Source organism: Myotis myotis, unplaced genomic scaffold, assembly GCF_014108235.1.
Source record: "Myotis myotis isolate mMyoMyo1 unplaced genomic scaffold, mMyoMyo1.p scaffold_m19_p_1, whole genome shotgun sequence".
Lineage (NCBI taxonomy): Eukaryota > Metazoa > Chordata > Mammalia > Chiroptera > Vespertilionidae > Myotis > Myotis myotis.
The window spans coordinates 15,911,725-15,929,012 of NW_023416313.1; the positions used below are offsets into that span (position 1 = coordinate 15,911,725).

General features: G+C 42.1%; 1 protein-coding gene across 4 annotated transcripts in view; it reads left to right on the top strand.

Moving 5' to 3' along the window:
* The first annotated feature begins 951 nt into the window (after positions 1-951).
* Positions 952-17,288, top strand: part of STIM2 (stromal interaction molecule 2) — a 145,326-nt gene continuing 128,989 nt past the window's right edge. The window contains exon 1 of one of the 4 annotated variants that reach the window (XM_036330789.1): positions 952-1,578. In XM_036330789.1, coding sequence (XP_036186682.1) covers positions 1,185-1,578 — 394 coding nt within the window. In that variant the 5' untranslated portion in view covers positions 952-1,184. The remainder of the gene's footprint in view (positions 1,579-17,288) is intronic. The other 3 variants (XM_036330799.1, XM_036330735.1, XM_036330745.1) reach the window with 3 other exon arrangements.

Sequence of the window (17,288 nt, forward strand, 5' to 3'; positions counted from 1 at the left end):
AAAGATTGGTTAGCCTCAAAGTAATCTTGATTCTTTTCTGAACTGTGCATCATCACATGTCCACAGTGGTGCTGCATTCGAGGTAGGTGAAGCCAAGTCAAGGCTGAACCACCTTTCTTCTGTCAACCTATTCAACCCTCAGCAAAGGCCCCGTGGGTGAGGTGGGGGTAGGGAGATCATGAATGAGTTCAGGTAATGTTTGATTATAGGAGTGTCAGAGGCTACAATAAATCCCTTTCAATATTTCCATGCAGTGGTGCTAAATGTCTCCCATTAACCAGGTGTGTGTGTGTGTGTGTGTGTGTGTGTGTGTGTGTGTGAGTTATTTGACATTTCTGGGCCTTTGTTTCCTCCTTCGTGAATGCGTCTGATAACAAGGATACCACCACCCAACCTAGGAGGTATAATGTGTAAATCTGTAAAGCGCTTAGAACAGCGCCTAGCACATTGGCAAGCCTTTACAGTGTTGACATGTCAATAAAACGCTAGGCTGGTCTAACCTCCACTTCTACATTGCTAGCCTCCTGGAAGCCCCACCTGTATGGAAATTCTGTTTTACAGATTACGTTTCCCCTGATGCTGTTTCCGATTCCCAGGTGCTCAGGACCCATGCAATGATTTTTGCTGCGGTCTACAGGGGCTATAACTCATCTAAACGATCTGGAATATCCGTACTCTTCCAGCCGTTCCCTGGATCCCCCACCCCCCCTCGACTTCCCGGCAATCGCAGCGGGGGCTTGAATGGGGGGGAGGAGGGCGTGCCCGTCTTCCCCCGACCCCCCATTTTAGCAGCTCAGCTAAATCATTAGAAACCACCCCGCGGCACTCTGGTTCCCCGGGGAACGCCCTCGGGGGCGGGGCTGGGCGCCGCGCAGGCGCAGTGGAGGCGCAGTGGAGCCGCGCCGCGCCTGCGCGGAGCAGCCCTGAAGGAGGCGGGGGATTGGTATGCGAGCAAGTGTGTGGGGCGGAGGCGCCGGCCGCCTGTGGTACTACGACTAGCGCGGGCCGGAGGGGGCGGGGGGATGCGCCGCGGCGGCGGTGGCGGCTCGGGCGCTGGGCTGGTGTTCGGAGGCGCCAGAGCAGCGGGTCTTGGTCTCGCTGCCGCAGCAGCGCGGGTGTCGCGCGCGGCCGGAGACGCCGCACCGCTCTGCCCCTCACTTTTTTTTCTTCCATAACCGGAACCAATGCACGCCGCCGGGACCCGGGCTCCGCAGGCCGCCGGTGCCGAGGGGACCAGGCTGGCGTCCGCCGGGAGCTGGAGTCTGAGGCGGCGGGGGCGGCCCGAGGAGTCGCAGGCGGCGGCTTCGCGAGGAGGGAGCGAGTGGCCGGCGGTCGAGGCGCCGCCGCGATGGCTCCCCGCTCCTCCTCCTCCGCGCCCTCATCCCGGCCCGGCCTCGGGCTGGCTGCGGCGGCGGCGCTGGGCTGCGCTGCTGGTGCTCGGGCTGCTGGTGGCCGGCGCGGCGGACGGATGCGAGCTGGTGCCCAGGAACCTCCGTGGGAGGCGCGCGTCGAGCTCTGCCGCGGCCGCCGCCTCCTCTCCCGCCTCGGCTGCGGGCGACAGCCCGGCGCTCATGACAGGTGAGGGCCGGGAGGCGGCGGGGGGTCGGGGGTGGGTGCTCAGCCCGTCGTTGCGGGATCCCCATTCTCGGGAGGGGCCCCCGGGCGCCCGCTATCCGACCTCCCCGGCCAGTGCGCGATGCCGAGCCGAACGCCCAGGCGCCAGTGTCCTGGCCGCTGCTCCGTCGCGGTCCCCTTCACTCGGACGCCTTTCCCTTACCCCCCCTCCACCCCCGCCCCGACACCCCGCTTCCGAGAGAGCCTCTCCAGGGCACTCGCCTCTCCGCCCTGAAGCCGGGCTCCCCGGGGACCCTTGCTGAGCCCTGCGGAGCTGCCTTCCGCGCTGCAGAAGAGCCGGCAGGGTCTGCAGGGTGCTGGGTTTTTTTTTTTTTTTTTTTTTTTAAGCTGCTAGAAAAAGTCCACAGCGGCACTGCGGTATGGAGCCTGCTTCTGGTGCTGCCTTTGCAAAGGCAGCTGGCAGCGAGTTTGGGGGTTCAAAGCCCCGTTGAGCTCGACGTCCCAGGGGAGGCTGCTGAAGGATTCTTTGAGAGTCACAATACCTAGTGGGATTAGTGGTTCCGTATCAGAATGAGGAAACCTCCAAGCCTGCCGTGTGTGTGTGTGTGTGTGTGTGTGTGTGTGTGTGTGTGTGTGTGTGTGTTTTAAAAGACGGGCAAGTGTCTGCTGGTGGGAGCCTCGCCGGGTGACGAAGGGTGCAGAAAGCGCAGCAGTAACCAGAAATGCACCTACAGGCGGTCAAGCGCAGGATATTCAGGGCTTGTCTGCGAGCAGCACGGTTCTCCTGATAGACGCGCCAGCACCTTGTAAACATAGAACGTTCTCGAGATGATTGAAAACTTGCAAACAGGATTGGTCAGTCTGGGTAGAAAATTGAGGCCTTTTCAGCCTTCCAGTGTCACGTATAACTGATAGATTGTGGATGAAGTAATGTTGTAAGGATCTGAAAATGATTTTTTTTGGAGAAGTAGTGTAGCGAATGTTTTTTTCTTCTTCTGTACTTTATTTTAAAAAGTAGGCTTTCTGCATTAATTGCAGGACTGAAAAGGAGAAAGTAAAGCAGAACAAGATGACATCATTAATGTAACTGAAGTGCTAGTCCCGCAGCCATCTGAAAGTTCCTAACAGCTGCTCTGAGCAGTGTTTGCTCTGCTCTCCAGAGCAAAGCCACTGTTCTCTGGATTCTGTGACAGGATGTTTACTATTCCAGAGAGGAGAGAGGAGGGCGTTGGTGAACTTCTCAAGCTTTTTGGAAGCTGTAATGTCTAGAATATAATGATGAGAATCTTTAGCTTGCTCTACCCTGAAACATATCAAGCCCCTTTGAATGGGACTTAACGTCAAACCTATCACTGGGTAATTCGGGTGAAATGATTATAGAATGATCAGTATTAGGTGCATAGTTATAGTTTGAGTGAGAGGATAGATGGGATAGTCTTAATGCTTGAATAGCCTTTATCCTCCAGATAAAAATGTGGCAAATAAAAATGTGGTGAAGAATAATGCTTATTAGGAAAGCTGCAGGATAAATATAATATGAAGGTTTAATGCCTCACGCAGGAAGGCAGGGAAACAGATATTTGAGCTTCTAGGAGATATAGGGGTTGGGCTCTTGGTTTCTTGAGCAGAAAAGTTAGATTAAAAAAGTAATTGGGTGTTTTGTTGACATGTAGTTGGTAGAAGGACACGTGATTCAGAAAACTTAGTATTTATGAATCACTAACAGTGTATTTATTGTATACTATGTAGATTATATCAAGACTTCCGATGGCATTTTATTTTAATAAACTGTTTATAATCTTTCCTTTTGAAGACTTAAATTTCTGGGATATTTGTGGCATTGTGAAAAAGGAAGGCTGATACTTACTGGTTAAAAAGTTTGACATATCACACAAAGTGAGGTTGTACTATAGTGCTTTAAAATAAGTGTACTAAAATAATATTAACCCTGGAATCTATTTGTAATGTTCTTGTTCTTTCCCTTTGGTAGAAGATAGATTTTTAGCAAATTAAACATGTCCATTTAAAGTTTAAGGTAAACTATACAATGTACAAATTAAATTGTGGTCATTTTAATAAGTTTATGTAAGTATAGTCAATAGTACTGGTTTCTGGAAAAGGTAGATTGCGAGTCTACGATAAAGAAAGAGCTTATTAAACGTTTCTTTGAACTGTATGGTCTCTGTCAAGTTCCTTCCTAGTCTTCTGATTGTGTGAATAGTGCTTTCTTTTATGGTTTCCATTGGTAAATGTTGTGCTACACCCAGAACATAATTATTAATGTTGTACACTTCAGGAAGTAGACCCATAGACTGAACTTAAAAAATACTGTTATCTTATTCTAGGCAGTGTTAATGGATAGCAGTAGAGTAGAGAGCATCAGTAATAAAACTAAGCTTCATGGGAATTTTGAAAATGGCAAATTCTTGAAAGAATTCTGAGAGAAATAATCTCTTTGGCTCCATATTAAAGTTGTTATTTAGCTGTGATTATTCTGAATAGCTCTGAAAATGACAGCCAAAGTCACTTTATCTTGTCTCTTCCTCTGCAGATTGGTATTTTTAATACTGACCTTTAGAACCTTAAATTGGAGTTTGCCTCATTAATAAAATTTAGAAAACATTCTTTTCTACTAAAGTTTTGCCTCTCAAAAGTTTTACTTCAGACCTTTAGTGTATTTTAAGAATAAATTTCCTTTAAATCATCGCATACTTAGTTTTAAGCAAGCAAGTGTTCTTATAGAGCTATTATGAGAAATCATCAAAGTGAACAGATCTTCTGTCTTAATGAATGTTTACATTTCCTTTTCTTTTTTATATTACCTTTTCGTGATTCAGTGTGCATATATTTTGATAAGGGGAAATCAATATTTATAGTGCTGTGTAATAAGGGCTTAAATTATATGTATTAGGGCTCTTTCTTTGAAAGTAATTAAAATTTAAGGCAGATTAGGGATTGCTGACTGAGAGTTTATTGCTTGTGATGTAAAGCAGTGCTTTAATAATTTATTGGTTACTGGTTACTATATGTTTTTCTTTTTTTGCCTAACAGATTTAGAATCAACGAGTTGATCCTAGTGAGGAGGAATTGATCTCATCAGATTTGGTCCTTGAGAAATAGTTTATGAAAGGGCAAGAAAAAAAATTATTCAGTACTTTGAATAATTATAAAGGTGGTGTTTATTAAAATACATTTCATTTTCAAAATGTAATAGAATCAGCTGTTAAAGTTTGTATACATATTTTTGGGTGTATAATACATACACATTACACACACACGCACACACACACATACACGCACATACTCACAAATATATAAATATATCGCATATATACAGGACATTTCTTTATTATTGCAAAATATGCAGAACAACTTAAATGTTAAAATTTTCTTATATGGAACTACTTGTTTCATATTTTTTTAAAACAAATAATAACTTTGGAAATATTTGCTTCTATCATTTTTTTAAATGCATGAATGCGACCTTATTTAGTGCCTATATAACAGTTTTATCTTAACTATAATATCATTAATTTAAAAAACATTTTAAAACATGTCTTTTGGAAGTATTAAAATTTCAATGAAAATTTAAAATAATTATTCTCAGTTTCAAAGAAGTTTACAAGAGCCACTGCATTCACTAGTATTAAACACATGTGTTGTAGGTTTTCATTAATTTAGATGAAAATATCTCACATGAACATGATTGTCACTGGAAATATTTTAAGCTTTACTTTTAATGATCTCATCTTGCATCCCTAACATTTAAACAGCAAATGTCATTTTTAATTTTTTTTTTTTTTTTTTTTTTACTGTAGTTTATATATGTTGCTTTGAGGAATATTTTAGGATGAACACATTTGTTAATGTTTACAGTGTGACAGTAAAGTCAGTGTAGTTCACATAGTACTATAGTAAAGCTGCTTTTCCTCCTCTAGTGAAGTTTTTCTTTTATTTTTTAAATCAACAAATATATATATTTGTCGTTGTTAATCCTCACCCAAGGATATTTATCCATTGATTTTTAGAGAGAGTGGAAGGAAGGGGGAGAGACAGAGAGAGAGAAACATTGATGTGACAGACACATCAATTGGTTGCCTCCCACATATGCTGGGACTAGGGCTGGGGAGGAGCGTGCACTTGAGGTATGTGCCCTTGATCAGGATCGAACCCAGAACCTTTCAGTCCATGGGCCAATGTTTTATCCAGTTTATCCACTGAGCCAAACCTGCTAGGGTAGGATCTTTTTAAAAATTGGTTTGAGAGAGAGAAACATTGATAGGTTGCCTCCTATCTGAGCCCTGACCAGGGATCAAACCCAAAACCTAGGTTTGTGCCCTGACCAGGAATTGAACCTACCACCTTTTGGTGTACGGGATGACGCTCCAACCAACTGAACCACCAGTCAGGGCTGAAGTTTCTCTTTCTGAATTTAGCTTATGATTTCCTGAAGTTGCCTTTTGATGGCTAGGTTTTCTGCTGTATCTTCTTTTTCCTTCCCTGTAGTTATCATGGTCCCTTTCTTCATCAGTCTTTGGCATTGCTGTAGGTTTTTGTTTATTTGCTTTTGTTTTGCTGTTGCTAATTTTAGGGATAAAGAATCTACTCATCCATTTTGATAGAGCCTATTGTGTACATTTAAGAATTAGTAGGAATCTTGTTGATCTGGGTTTCCAGATCATACCTTGGTACTCTCCTTGAGAATACCATGGCAGAACTGCTTGGTCTCTGTTGGGAATCCCCTGGTACAGGAACAACTCACAGGGTCAGTTGGAAAAATGGATTCAGGATTTAGTGTAACTTTAAAATAGTAGGATCCACATGGGAATTCTTTAATTTGCTAAAGGCTTGCTTTGGACACTTGCTAATGTGTTTAGATTTAGACTTTTATGTAACTATGTCAGGCATTTTCCATATTGGCCTACTCATGATAATAATGCAATGTGGAATACTTTCAAAATGATGCTTTGGGTTCTGTATTTATGTATATGGTAGCTAAAGTATAAAATGGTTAAGCTAATGTTAAAATTAACTGCTAATAATATGATAAGTGAGCCATTTTTGATATTCACTAGAATTTGGATCTAATTAAGATCTGTCTAGGCCAGCCGTGGGCAAACTACGGCCCGCGGTCCAGATCCGGCCCGTTTGAAATGAATAAAACTAAAAAAAAAAAAAGACCGTACCCTTTTATGTAATGATGTTTACTTTGAATTTATATTAGTTCACACAAACACTCCATCCATGCTTTTGTTCCGGCCCTCCGGTCCAGTTTAAGAACCCATTGTGGCCCTTGAGTCAAAAAGTTTGCCCAACCCTGGTCTAGGCGATTAGTTCTGAATTGATTAGATTTCATCAACCAAGAAATTATTAAGCACATGCAAAACACTACATGGAAAAGAATACAAAAATGAGTATGACATGGGTCTGCATATTGGGCATAATAGTTATATTTATTAAACTATTACTGTCAGTATTGTGCTAAGTGCTTTATACCCATCACTGTTTTTTATTCTGAGATTAACCCAGATAGTGGCTATTTTCATAAAACAGACAAAGCCAGTGCAGGATGCTTCTTAAATAATTTGCCCAAGGTCATGCTTAGTAAATTGCAGAGTCAGATGTTGACCTGAGTTTCTCTGATTCCAAAGCTTTGATTCTTAGCTGGTATGTTGTATGCATCCTTATACACACAACTAAACATAATGAGACAGACTGGTTAGTATCATGATGGACTGCAAAATTTTTGAGAAAGGAAGGCTATTAGGGAAGATTACTTGGAGGCTGGTTGGACTTGAGCTGGACCTTGATGTATGGATACAGCTTCTTCAGGAGATGAGTGAAAGGGCTTTCTAGGAGGAGGCATAAGAAGGATAAGGAGTAAATTAATAGGTGGACTTTTTTTTTAGCTTTGTATTTTTTAGTTAAGCACAGGGTGTATATAGAGTAATGAGAAATGCAAGGTGAAAGAAGGTTCAGGCCAGATTACCAAGGGCTTTAATATTCCCTAATTTATTCCCTAGATATTGAAATAATAGTTATATTTATTAAACTATTACTGTCAGTATTGTGCTAAGGCTAAAATTGGGTACTTAACCATGTGCTTGGGAGTAGGGAAAGCCACAGGAAAATTATGATGCATTTTCTTGGCATATTCATTTTACTAGATTATTTGGGAAAGAAACATTACATATTTAATCAATAATAACAAAATATTTTGTATGTTTACCAATACTAAAAATGCATATATGATGGAGACTGTAAATTTATTTTAATTTTTAAGGTAAAACAAAAGGCTTGAAAGGTATTTTGACATTTCAGAGTGTTTTGTTCCTAAACTTGAGTTCTAAATCTATTATTCTGTCAGGGTTTAAGAAGTACTTTGGTTTTGGAACAAGGGCATGAATGTCATGACTCTGTGTTTGAGAAAGGTCTGGGTAGATGGAAGTGAGGAGATAATAGAGATTTAAAAAAAGAGGCCAGATAGGGAAGCTTTATCGGAGTAGAGGTTTTGGTAGTTTAAATAATGCATTGGCTATGAAAATGTCTAGAGGAAACTTTATAACATTTTATTGTTAGATTTGAAAGGAATCTATGAGAAGTTTAAGAAACAAAAATTACCTTTTAATTTTAAACACCTGGAGTTTGTAAAATGACTTAAATTGGTACAAGCCCTTGAGAATATGCAAGAAGAAACACTGTTGTGGTGTCTTTCTTATTTTAAATGTGCCTATTTTATATAAAAATTACTTTTGTGTATGATTGGACTTATGAGGTGATTTATAAAGTTGTTTATATAGAGTTTTGTAGTATTCCATATATAAAAATGAATGTTCCTTAATAAAGGATAACAGTTTCCTCATTTGACTAACATTATAATGCATCAGAGTTGAATGACGTGTCAGAGTACTGGCATATTATTTGTTTCAGAATTAACTTTTGAATTTCAAGCTTGATCTGTAGATAATCTAATTGATTTGTTCTTTTCCTCATCCTTCTAGAACTTTATGTTAGTAGGTATTAGGTATTTAATCCTTGTTGACACTTTCTAATCCTACCTTTAGTAACTATTCTCTTGACTGGTTTCGTTTTTGCTGCTTGCTTTTAACTGTGATTCTCTCCTCCGTCTAGTGTTCCTCATCTAGCTGAACATTTCCTCCTCAGAGAACTTCATTACTAGGAAAGTTCTAAATTGGCGATAGGGCACCCCAAGCCAATGATTGATTTGAATTTTGGCTTTATTTCATTTGGCCCTCGAGGTTACTGCATAACCATCATGGCTGCAGACCTGAGAGTAATTTCCTTTCTTTTAGGCTTTTTCAGCTGTATTGTCTAAGTGAAACAGCTTAAAATTAAGGCTAAAATTAGTTTTAGAATGTTTAATAGTGGCTTATTCAGTGTTTTCTTAAGATATTGGTAGCACCTCCTCTCCTCTGCACCCCCCATTTCCCCAGGACTAGGGAACCACAGAGTATGAGAAGAACAGTTTACTTGGATTGACATTCATCTCAGAACCTAAGTGCCAGTGTCTGTCCCAGTGAATTTTTCTTCATGTGTGTTTATGGATCTTGGCCTCTGTGTAACTTACTCTTTTTCTTCTAGTCTTTTCACTTTCTTTCTATGCCTCTCTCTTTGATCTTCCAGAGCTTGCCATTATAGGGAACTGAAACACTTCAAAACTACTTTACTGAATTAAGTACTGGGTTTTTAATTTTAAAAATACTTGGAGTGAATATCGTATTTAAGTGATTAAAAAATATTAAACTACCTTATCACAAAACCCTAGAGTAATGGAAGTAATTTGTAGTAGTTTCTTAAATGATTCTCAATAAGTAAAAAAGGTTTTTTAAACCTTTATTTGAAATTTTTACCTGCTAGTCAAACACTGTACATTTTACAGGTTCACGTTATTGTGCTCATGTTTTCTTTCCACTGTTTTCCTTTCTTTAAAAATATATGATGTTGAGTAATAGATAATCTTAATCCCTCCTCTTTTTATTCCTATTTTCTAGTGATAAATCTCTATACAATTTTTCAAAACATTAATGACAAGTATATGATTTTCCCTCTGTTTCCCTACTGTGTGTCACCTTGAGCAGCTCCTTCTACTTTGGCCAGGTGGCTCAGTTGGTTGGAGCGTGGTCTAGTATGCCAGAAGGTTGTGGGTTCGATTCCCAGTCAGGGCATGTGCCTGGGTTTCAGGTTCCATTCCCAGTTGTGTCTATGGTAGGCAACCATTGGGTGTTTTTCTCTCACATCAATGTTTCTTTATCTCTCCCTCTTCCTCTCTCTCTAAAAAAATAATGAAAAACCATAACTTCTGGTGAGGATTAACCAAAATATATCTGTTAAACAAAATAGATATTGTTTAATCCTTACCCGAGGATATTTTTCCCATTGATTTTTTTAGAGAGAGTGGAAGAAAGGGAGGATGGGAGAGGAGTTGAGAGAGAAAGAGAGAGAGAGAGAGAAAGAGAAACATTGACATGAGAGAGACACATCAATTGGTTGCCTTCTGCACATGCCCCAACCCGACCAGGGATTAAACCTGCAACCCAGGTATGTGCCCTTGACCAGGAATCGAACCTGCTATCCTTCAGTGCCTGGGTTGAAGCTCTAACCACTTAGAACACCGGCCAGGGCTCTCTCAGAATATTAGGAATTTCTTGTTATATATTTGTAGTATTAAGAATAATCCTCCCTTCTCCCTTCTTTGGAACAAGGTATGATATAAATAAATGTAGTTTTTCTCTCTCTTTTGTATCACTTTTATTCTTCATTAACAAACAAACAAACAAATAAACAAATAAAAAACCAGTAAACAAAAAACTTCAGTAACTGTTACGTGCCAGTAACTAAGTTAGGTCTTTGGGATTTCAAGATCAGTAAGATATTGACCCTGCTTTGTATTCCAAGAGGATACACTTGGTATACCCACTTAAAGGATGATGAGGCATTGTGGTGTAGGTGTATAGCATTACAAAGAGGAGTTCCTAACTTTGAAGTGAAGAGGTGGGTTTTTATTTATTTTTTAATTTATTTATTGTCTAAAGTTTTACATATGTCTCCTCCACCCCACCCCCCGCTTGACATCCCCCCCATTCCTACCCCGGGCAAGCCCCCACTGCCCCATTGTCTGTGTCCATTGGTTACGCTGGTTGCTCTCTAACCCTCACCTCCCCTGCCATTTGTCTGTGAATCTTTTCTTGTTCATCTAGGACTATATCCCAAGAAACCAGAAACACCAATCAGAAAGGATATCTGCACCCCTGTGTTCATAGCAGCACGATTTACAATAGCTAAGAGGTGGGTTATTAATGAAGAGTTTCCCCCAGCGTAACTGTACTCGCTGAAATGTGCAAGAGTTTGTCAGATAGGGAAAAGTATAGTGGTATGAGAGGAGGAAGCTGAGTGGGGAGTGGCATTTATCAAAGACATTGGCCTTTGAGAATGCTAGATGGAGATTGTGAATTACCACATAAGGCAGAGTCAATGGTCAGCCCGCTTGTAGGGCACCAACATTCATATTTGCCTGTGGGATTCAAATTTATGCCAGGTATTTTATCTCATTTAACCTTACAGAATTCTTGTGCAGTATCATCATCCCCATAACAGGTTAGTACTGTACATAACGGAGGTTTAGGATTTCTTTCAAATAGTTTATACTTTAACAATTCTCCAGTGCAAGGATATAAGAAAGCACAGGGTGTAATCGGTTGAATTAGGAAATGAGCTGGAGAAATAGCAGAATTACACATTCTGATTAATGTTAAATTCTATATTTTTATTGACTAAGGAACTATACGAGTTCCTTCTTCATTTATCGTTGGTAAATAACCAGTTTTTCTTTTTTAAAATTTTACTATTAAATGCCTGACATCTTAAAAAATCATTTAAATTATATAATTCCTAGGGCTTAAGACAAATGACTTTTTAAAAGATGGTATCAATACATGGGGAATTACTATTTGTGCTTTTTAAAATGAATATTCCTTAAAGATGGGATATAATTTTTTAGAAGCATAGCCCTTTGTGTCTTGAACTTTTTCTGGGCCATATGTCTGTTCCCACTTTTGTACAGTGTGATAAAGAGCGTAGCCTTAAGGCTTGAGCAGGATTTCTTGGGCTTGAGTCCCAATCTGACTGTGGTTTAATACTTTTGGGTAGGTAATTTAATCTTCACTTACCTCTTCACTTACCTCTGAAATGAGTTTGAAATATGAATGAGTCAATCTATGTAAAGTGCCTAGAACAGAATCTGGCAAGTGTAAGCTTTCAATTATTGTTGATTTAAAAAAATCTACAGATATAGATGTAGGTTAGTTGTATAAATGTGCTGTGATGTATTGAGAATTATTGTTAAGATGTTTTATATTCATCTAAAAAGTATGAAGATACAGTTTTTAGTCATCTCTGTGATCTAAATACTCATTAATGGTCAGGGAATACTTAAAACTGTGGAAATATGAAACTGAGTATAGATCGTGAGATTGAAGAGTAATATGGTATTTAAATATCCTATCTAATAAAAGAGAAACATGGTAATTAGCCATACATCCGCTACCCTTCCCATTGGCTAATCAGGGTGATATGCAAATTAACTGCCAGCCAAGATGGCGGCCGGCAGCCAGGCAGCTTGAAGCTTGCTTGCTTCAGTGACAGAGGACTCCAACGTTCCCCGCCTGCCGCTGCCGGCCTCTGAGCTTGCAGTTTGAAACATTGTTACAAATATAGAAGCTAAACAAAACCCCAGAAACCTGCTTTCAGCTAGCCAGGATCTCAGAGCTGGAGTTGAAACAGTGTTTCAATTATAGAACCCAAACAAACCAGATACCTGCTTTCAGCAGCAGAGCCTCAGAGCTGGAGCCAAGCCTCAGAGCTAAAGCTGGCCCAGAATAAAAAAAGAAAAGAAACAAAGGAGCAGTTGGGAGATTCAGTCACCCGCCAGCCTGAAAACAGCCCTCAGCCCCTCACCCAGACTGGCCAGGCACCCCAGTGGGGACCCCCACCCTGAAGGGGTGTGTGACCAGCTGCAAACAGCCATCATCCCCTCACCCAGGCTGGCCAGGCACCCCAGTGGGGACCCCCACCCTGAAGGGGTGTGTGACCAGCTGCAAACAGCCATCATCCCCTCACCCAGACTGGCCAGGTACCCCAGTGGGGACCCCCACCCTGAAGGGGTGTGTGACCAGCTGCAAACAGCCATCATCCCCTCACCCAGGCTGGCCAGGGACCCCAGTGGGGACCGCTACCCTGCTCCAGGACACCCTTCAGGGCAAACCAGCCGGCCCCCGCCCGTGCACCAGGCCTCTATCCTATATAGTAAAAGGGTAATATGCCTTCCAGCACCAGGATCAGCGGAGCCGTGAGGCCTCCTGGCACTGGGATCAGCGTGACAGGGGGCAGCTCCCAAACCCCCTGATCGCCCTGAGGCTCTGTGTGTGACAGGGGGCGGGGCCACAACCTCCCTATCTGCCCTGCTCTGTTCATGACAGGGGAAGGCGCCCCAACCCCTGATCAACCCTGCTCTGTGCCTCATAGGGGGGAGCTCCCCAACCCCCTGATTGCCCTGTGGCTCTGTGTGTGACAGGGTGCTGCACCCCAACCCCCTGATCGGCCCTGCTCTGTGTGTGACAGGGTGTGGCGCCCCAACCCCCGCCCACGGGCCCTGCTCTGTGTGTGAAGTGTAGAGTCATAACCTCCCCATCGGCCCTGCCCTGAGTGTGACAGGGTGCGGCGCCCCAACACCCCTATCGACCCTACTCTGTGAGTGACAGGGGGGAGCTCCTCAACCCCCTGATCGGCCCTGCTCTGTGCATTACACGGGGGAGCTCCCCAACCCCCTGATGGGCCCTACTCTGTGAGTGACAGGGGGGTGCTCCCCAACCCCCTGATGGGCCCTGCTCTGTGAGTGACAGGGGGGGGCTCCCCAACCCCCTGATCGACCCTGCTCTGTGCGTGACAGGGTACGGAGCCCCAACCCCCCTGATGGGCCCTGCTCTGTGAGTGACAGGGGGGAGTGCCCCAACCCCCTGATTGGCCCTGCTCTGTGAGTGACAGGGGGGTGCTCCCCAACCCCCTGATGGGCCCTGCTCTGTGAGTGACGGGGGGGGGGCTCCCCAATTCCCTGATCGACCCTGCTCTATGCGTGACAGGGTACAGAGCCCCAACCCCCCTGATGGGCCCTGCTCTGTGAGTGACGGGGTGGTGCCCCAACCTTCCCATCGACCCTGCCTTGAGTGTGACGGGGCGGTGCCCCAACCCCCCAATTGGCCCTACCCTGAGCGTGACTGAGGGTGGCATCGCAACCTCGCGATCCGCCCTGCTCTGTGCATGACAGGGGGCAGCGCCCCAACTCCCCAATCGGCCCTGCTCTGAGCCCGACCAGGGGCTGCACCTAGGGATTGGGCTTGCCCTCTGCCACCCGGGAGCAGCCCTAAGCCAGCAGGTTGTTATCTCCCAAGGGGTCCCAGATTGCGAGAGGGCACAGGCTGGGCTGAGGAACCCCCCCCTCCCCCCCCCCCGAGTGCACAAATTTGTGTGTGTGTGTGTGTGTGTATACATATAGATATATATTTATTGATTTCAGAGGAAGGGAGAGGGAGAGGGAGACAGAGCAAAACATCAGTGATGAGAGAGAATCATTGATCAGCTGCCTCCTGCATACCCCACACTGGGGATCGAGCCTGCAATCCGGGCATGTGCCCCAACCTGGAATCAAACCATGACCTCCTGGTTTATGTGTCAATATTCAATCACTGAGCCAAGTCGGGCTTAAAAAGTTAATTTCATCAGTAGCTTAAATCATTTTGTACCTTTATTTTATATAATTAAAAGATTTAAAGCACTTTGCAGTTAAAATATCAGACTTAAAAGATCTTTAATTTCTGCATATAAAGATTTATTAAAGGGAAGTTAGAACATACTAAAAAGTACAAAGTAGAAAGTATGTCTACTCAACAACTAAAGATAACAACTGTAACATCAGTTATAGTCTTTTAAGATCTATATGTATATTTGTATATAGTTAATAATAGACTCAGTAATTTTTTTCAAAATGTGAAGACTCTCAATATTTGAATATTAAGAATATACCAGGCATATGATAATTACTAGGGGTACAATGCTGAACAAGATTGATGGGGTCCTTGTTCCCATGGAACTTGCATTTCAGTTGGGAAGATATTAAAAAAAAAAGCATTTCAATTCGTGAGAAATGCTATCAAGGAAACAGAATTATTTGAAGAAGTGAAAGAGTATCTTTCTACTGAACATCTTGAGGGGAGGGGAGAGTAGCATATTATCTGGTTGTATAAGAGGAAAAGGCCAAATGGTACAAAGCCTCACACAACGTTGTTTGGGGTTTTATTTAGTGGGTGATAGGAAATAATTGAAGTCTTTTAAGGGGGGGATGAAATGATATGATTTACTTAGGTTTTTTTTTCTGTAAAAGAAAAACACAACATGAAAATTTACCATCTTAACTATTTTTTAAAATTTATCTTTTTAAAATTGAAAGTATTATAGATGCTCCTTTCCCCCTGCCCCCTTCCCATTAATCCTCTCCATCCTGCTCCTGCCCCTCCCTAGGCCTTCACTGCACTACTGTCCATGTCCATGGGTTATGCATATATGCATGTAAGTTCTTTGGTTAATCTCTTCCCACCCCACACCCCTCTGAAATACATTAGTCTGTTGCATGCTTCAATGTATCCGGTTCTATTTTGTTAGTTTATTTTATTCATTAGATTCCACATATAAATGAGATGATGTAATACTTGTCTTTCTCTGACTGGCTTATTTCACTTTGCATAACATTCTCCAGGTCCCTCCATGCTGTATCAAAGGGTAAGAGATCCTTCTTTTTTTTTTTTTTACAGCTGCATAGTATTCCATTGTGTAAATGTACCAGTTTTTAATCCATTCTTACCATTTTAACTATGTTTAAGTGTACAGTTCAGTTGTGTTAAGTATAGTCACATTGTTGTGAAACAGATCTCCAGAACTTTTTTCATTTTGTGAAGCTGAAGCTCTGTGCCATCAAAGAGCTCCTTCCAGCCCCTGTAGCCACCATTTTACTTTCTGTTTCTATGACTTTGACTGCTTAAAATACCTCATACAGTATCTGTTTCCTTGTGACTAGCTTATTTCATGTCACATAAATGTCCTCTAAGTTCATTCTTGTTGTAGCATATAACAGGATTTCCTTCCTTAAAGCTATGTAATATTCCATTTTATGTATACTGTATTTTTTTTAAATGTATTTCTATTGATTTCAGAGAGGAAGAAAGAAGGAGAGAGAGCTAGAAACATCAATGATGATAGAGAATCATTGATTGACTGCCCCCTGCACACCCCCTACTGGGGATTGAGCCCGCAACCCAGGCATGTGCCCTTGGCTGGAATCGAACCTGGGACCCTTCAGTCTGCAGGCTGACGCTCTATCCACTGAGCCAAGCCGGCTAGGGCTGTATACCGTATTTTTTATATCCAGTCATCAGTGGATGAACCCTTGTTGCTTTTACCTTTTGGCTATTGTGAATAGTACTGCTATGAACACAGGTGTGCAAATATCTCTCTGCTCTCAATTCTTTTGGCTATATATACTCATTGTTAGGATTGCTGGATGATAGGGTAGTTCTATTTTTTAATTTTTTGAGGAACCTCCATACTGTTTTTCATGGTAGTTGTACATTTTTTACAGTCCCACCAACAGAGCACAGAGGCTTCCAATTGCTCCATGATTTCCATTTAAAGACTTTTTGGCTGCTGTTTGGGAATGAATTGTTTGAGCAAGAGTGACTATAGTGAGGTTGCCTAGGAAAATAGTTATTAGCAATCCAGTTGAGAGTTAACCCTAGTTTGGACTAGGATTGTAGAAGAGGAAGGGTTAGCAAGATATTTTGTAATTAGAATGGATTTGGTTTGCTGAAATCCATTGGAAAACCAGAGTGAAAGAGAGAAATCAAGGACAGCTCTTAAATTGGGGACTTCAAGGTTCCTCATTATCCCCACGATTCTAATGCCCTCAACATGCTTCTTCTCATGTCTCATAGGTCAGACCTAGGTCATTAGACAAGGGAAACAGTCAGGTTTCATTTTCCTAGGGATGGGGCCCCACCTTTCTGAGCACATTGCTGTCCCATATTTGAAGAAAATGGAGGTTCTCTTAGGAAGGAAGAAGGGAGGGAATGACACGATTAAAATTCACTTTGTGAGCTTTGGGGAAGTATCTTGACCTCCTTTGCCTCATTTGTAAAATGGGGGTATGACTACTTAACAGGGTTGTTTGAAGTGCTTAGGCAAGGAATAAGTGCTCAATAAATGTAATATTCTTTACCTGATCAACCATATTTTTTTTTTTTTTAACCCTTCCTTCCTTCCTTCCTTCCTTCCTTCCTTCCTTCCTTCCTTCCTTCCTTCCTTCCTTCCTTCCTTCCTTCCTTCCGAGGGGATAAATGGTGATGGAAAAAATAAAATAAAATGAAATAAAATAAAATAAAGTAAAATAAAATAAAATAAATACTTTGTATTTCTTTTAATGGTGCCACTGTTTTTATAACCATCCAAATTCTTGGGGTTACATTTAACCTTTACCCATTCTTTCCATTCACATTAGTTCTGAAATAAATCATTTGTGCTAGATGAGGCAATCATTTTGCAGCTCACCTTGTATTCTCTTATATATATTACTTTCATTATTAAAAACCTTA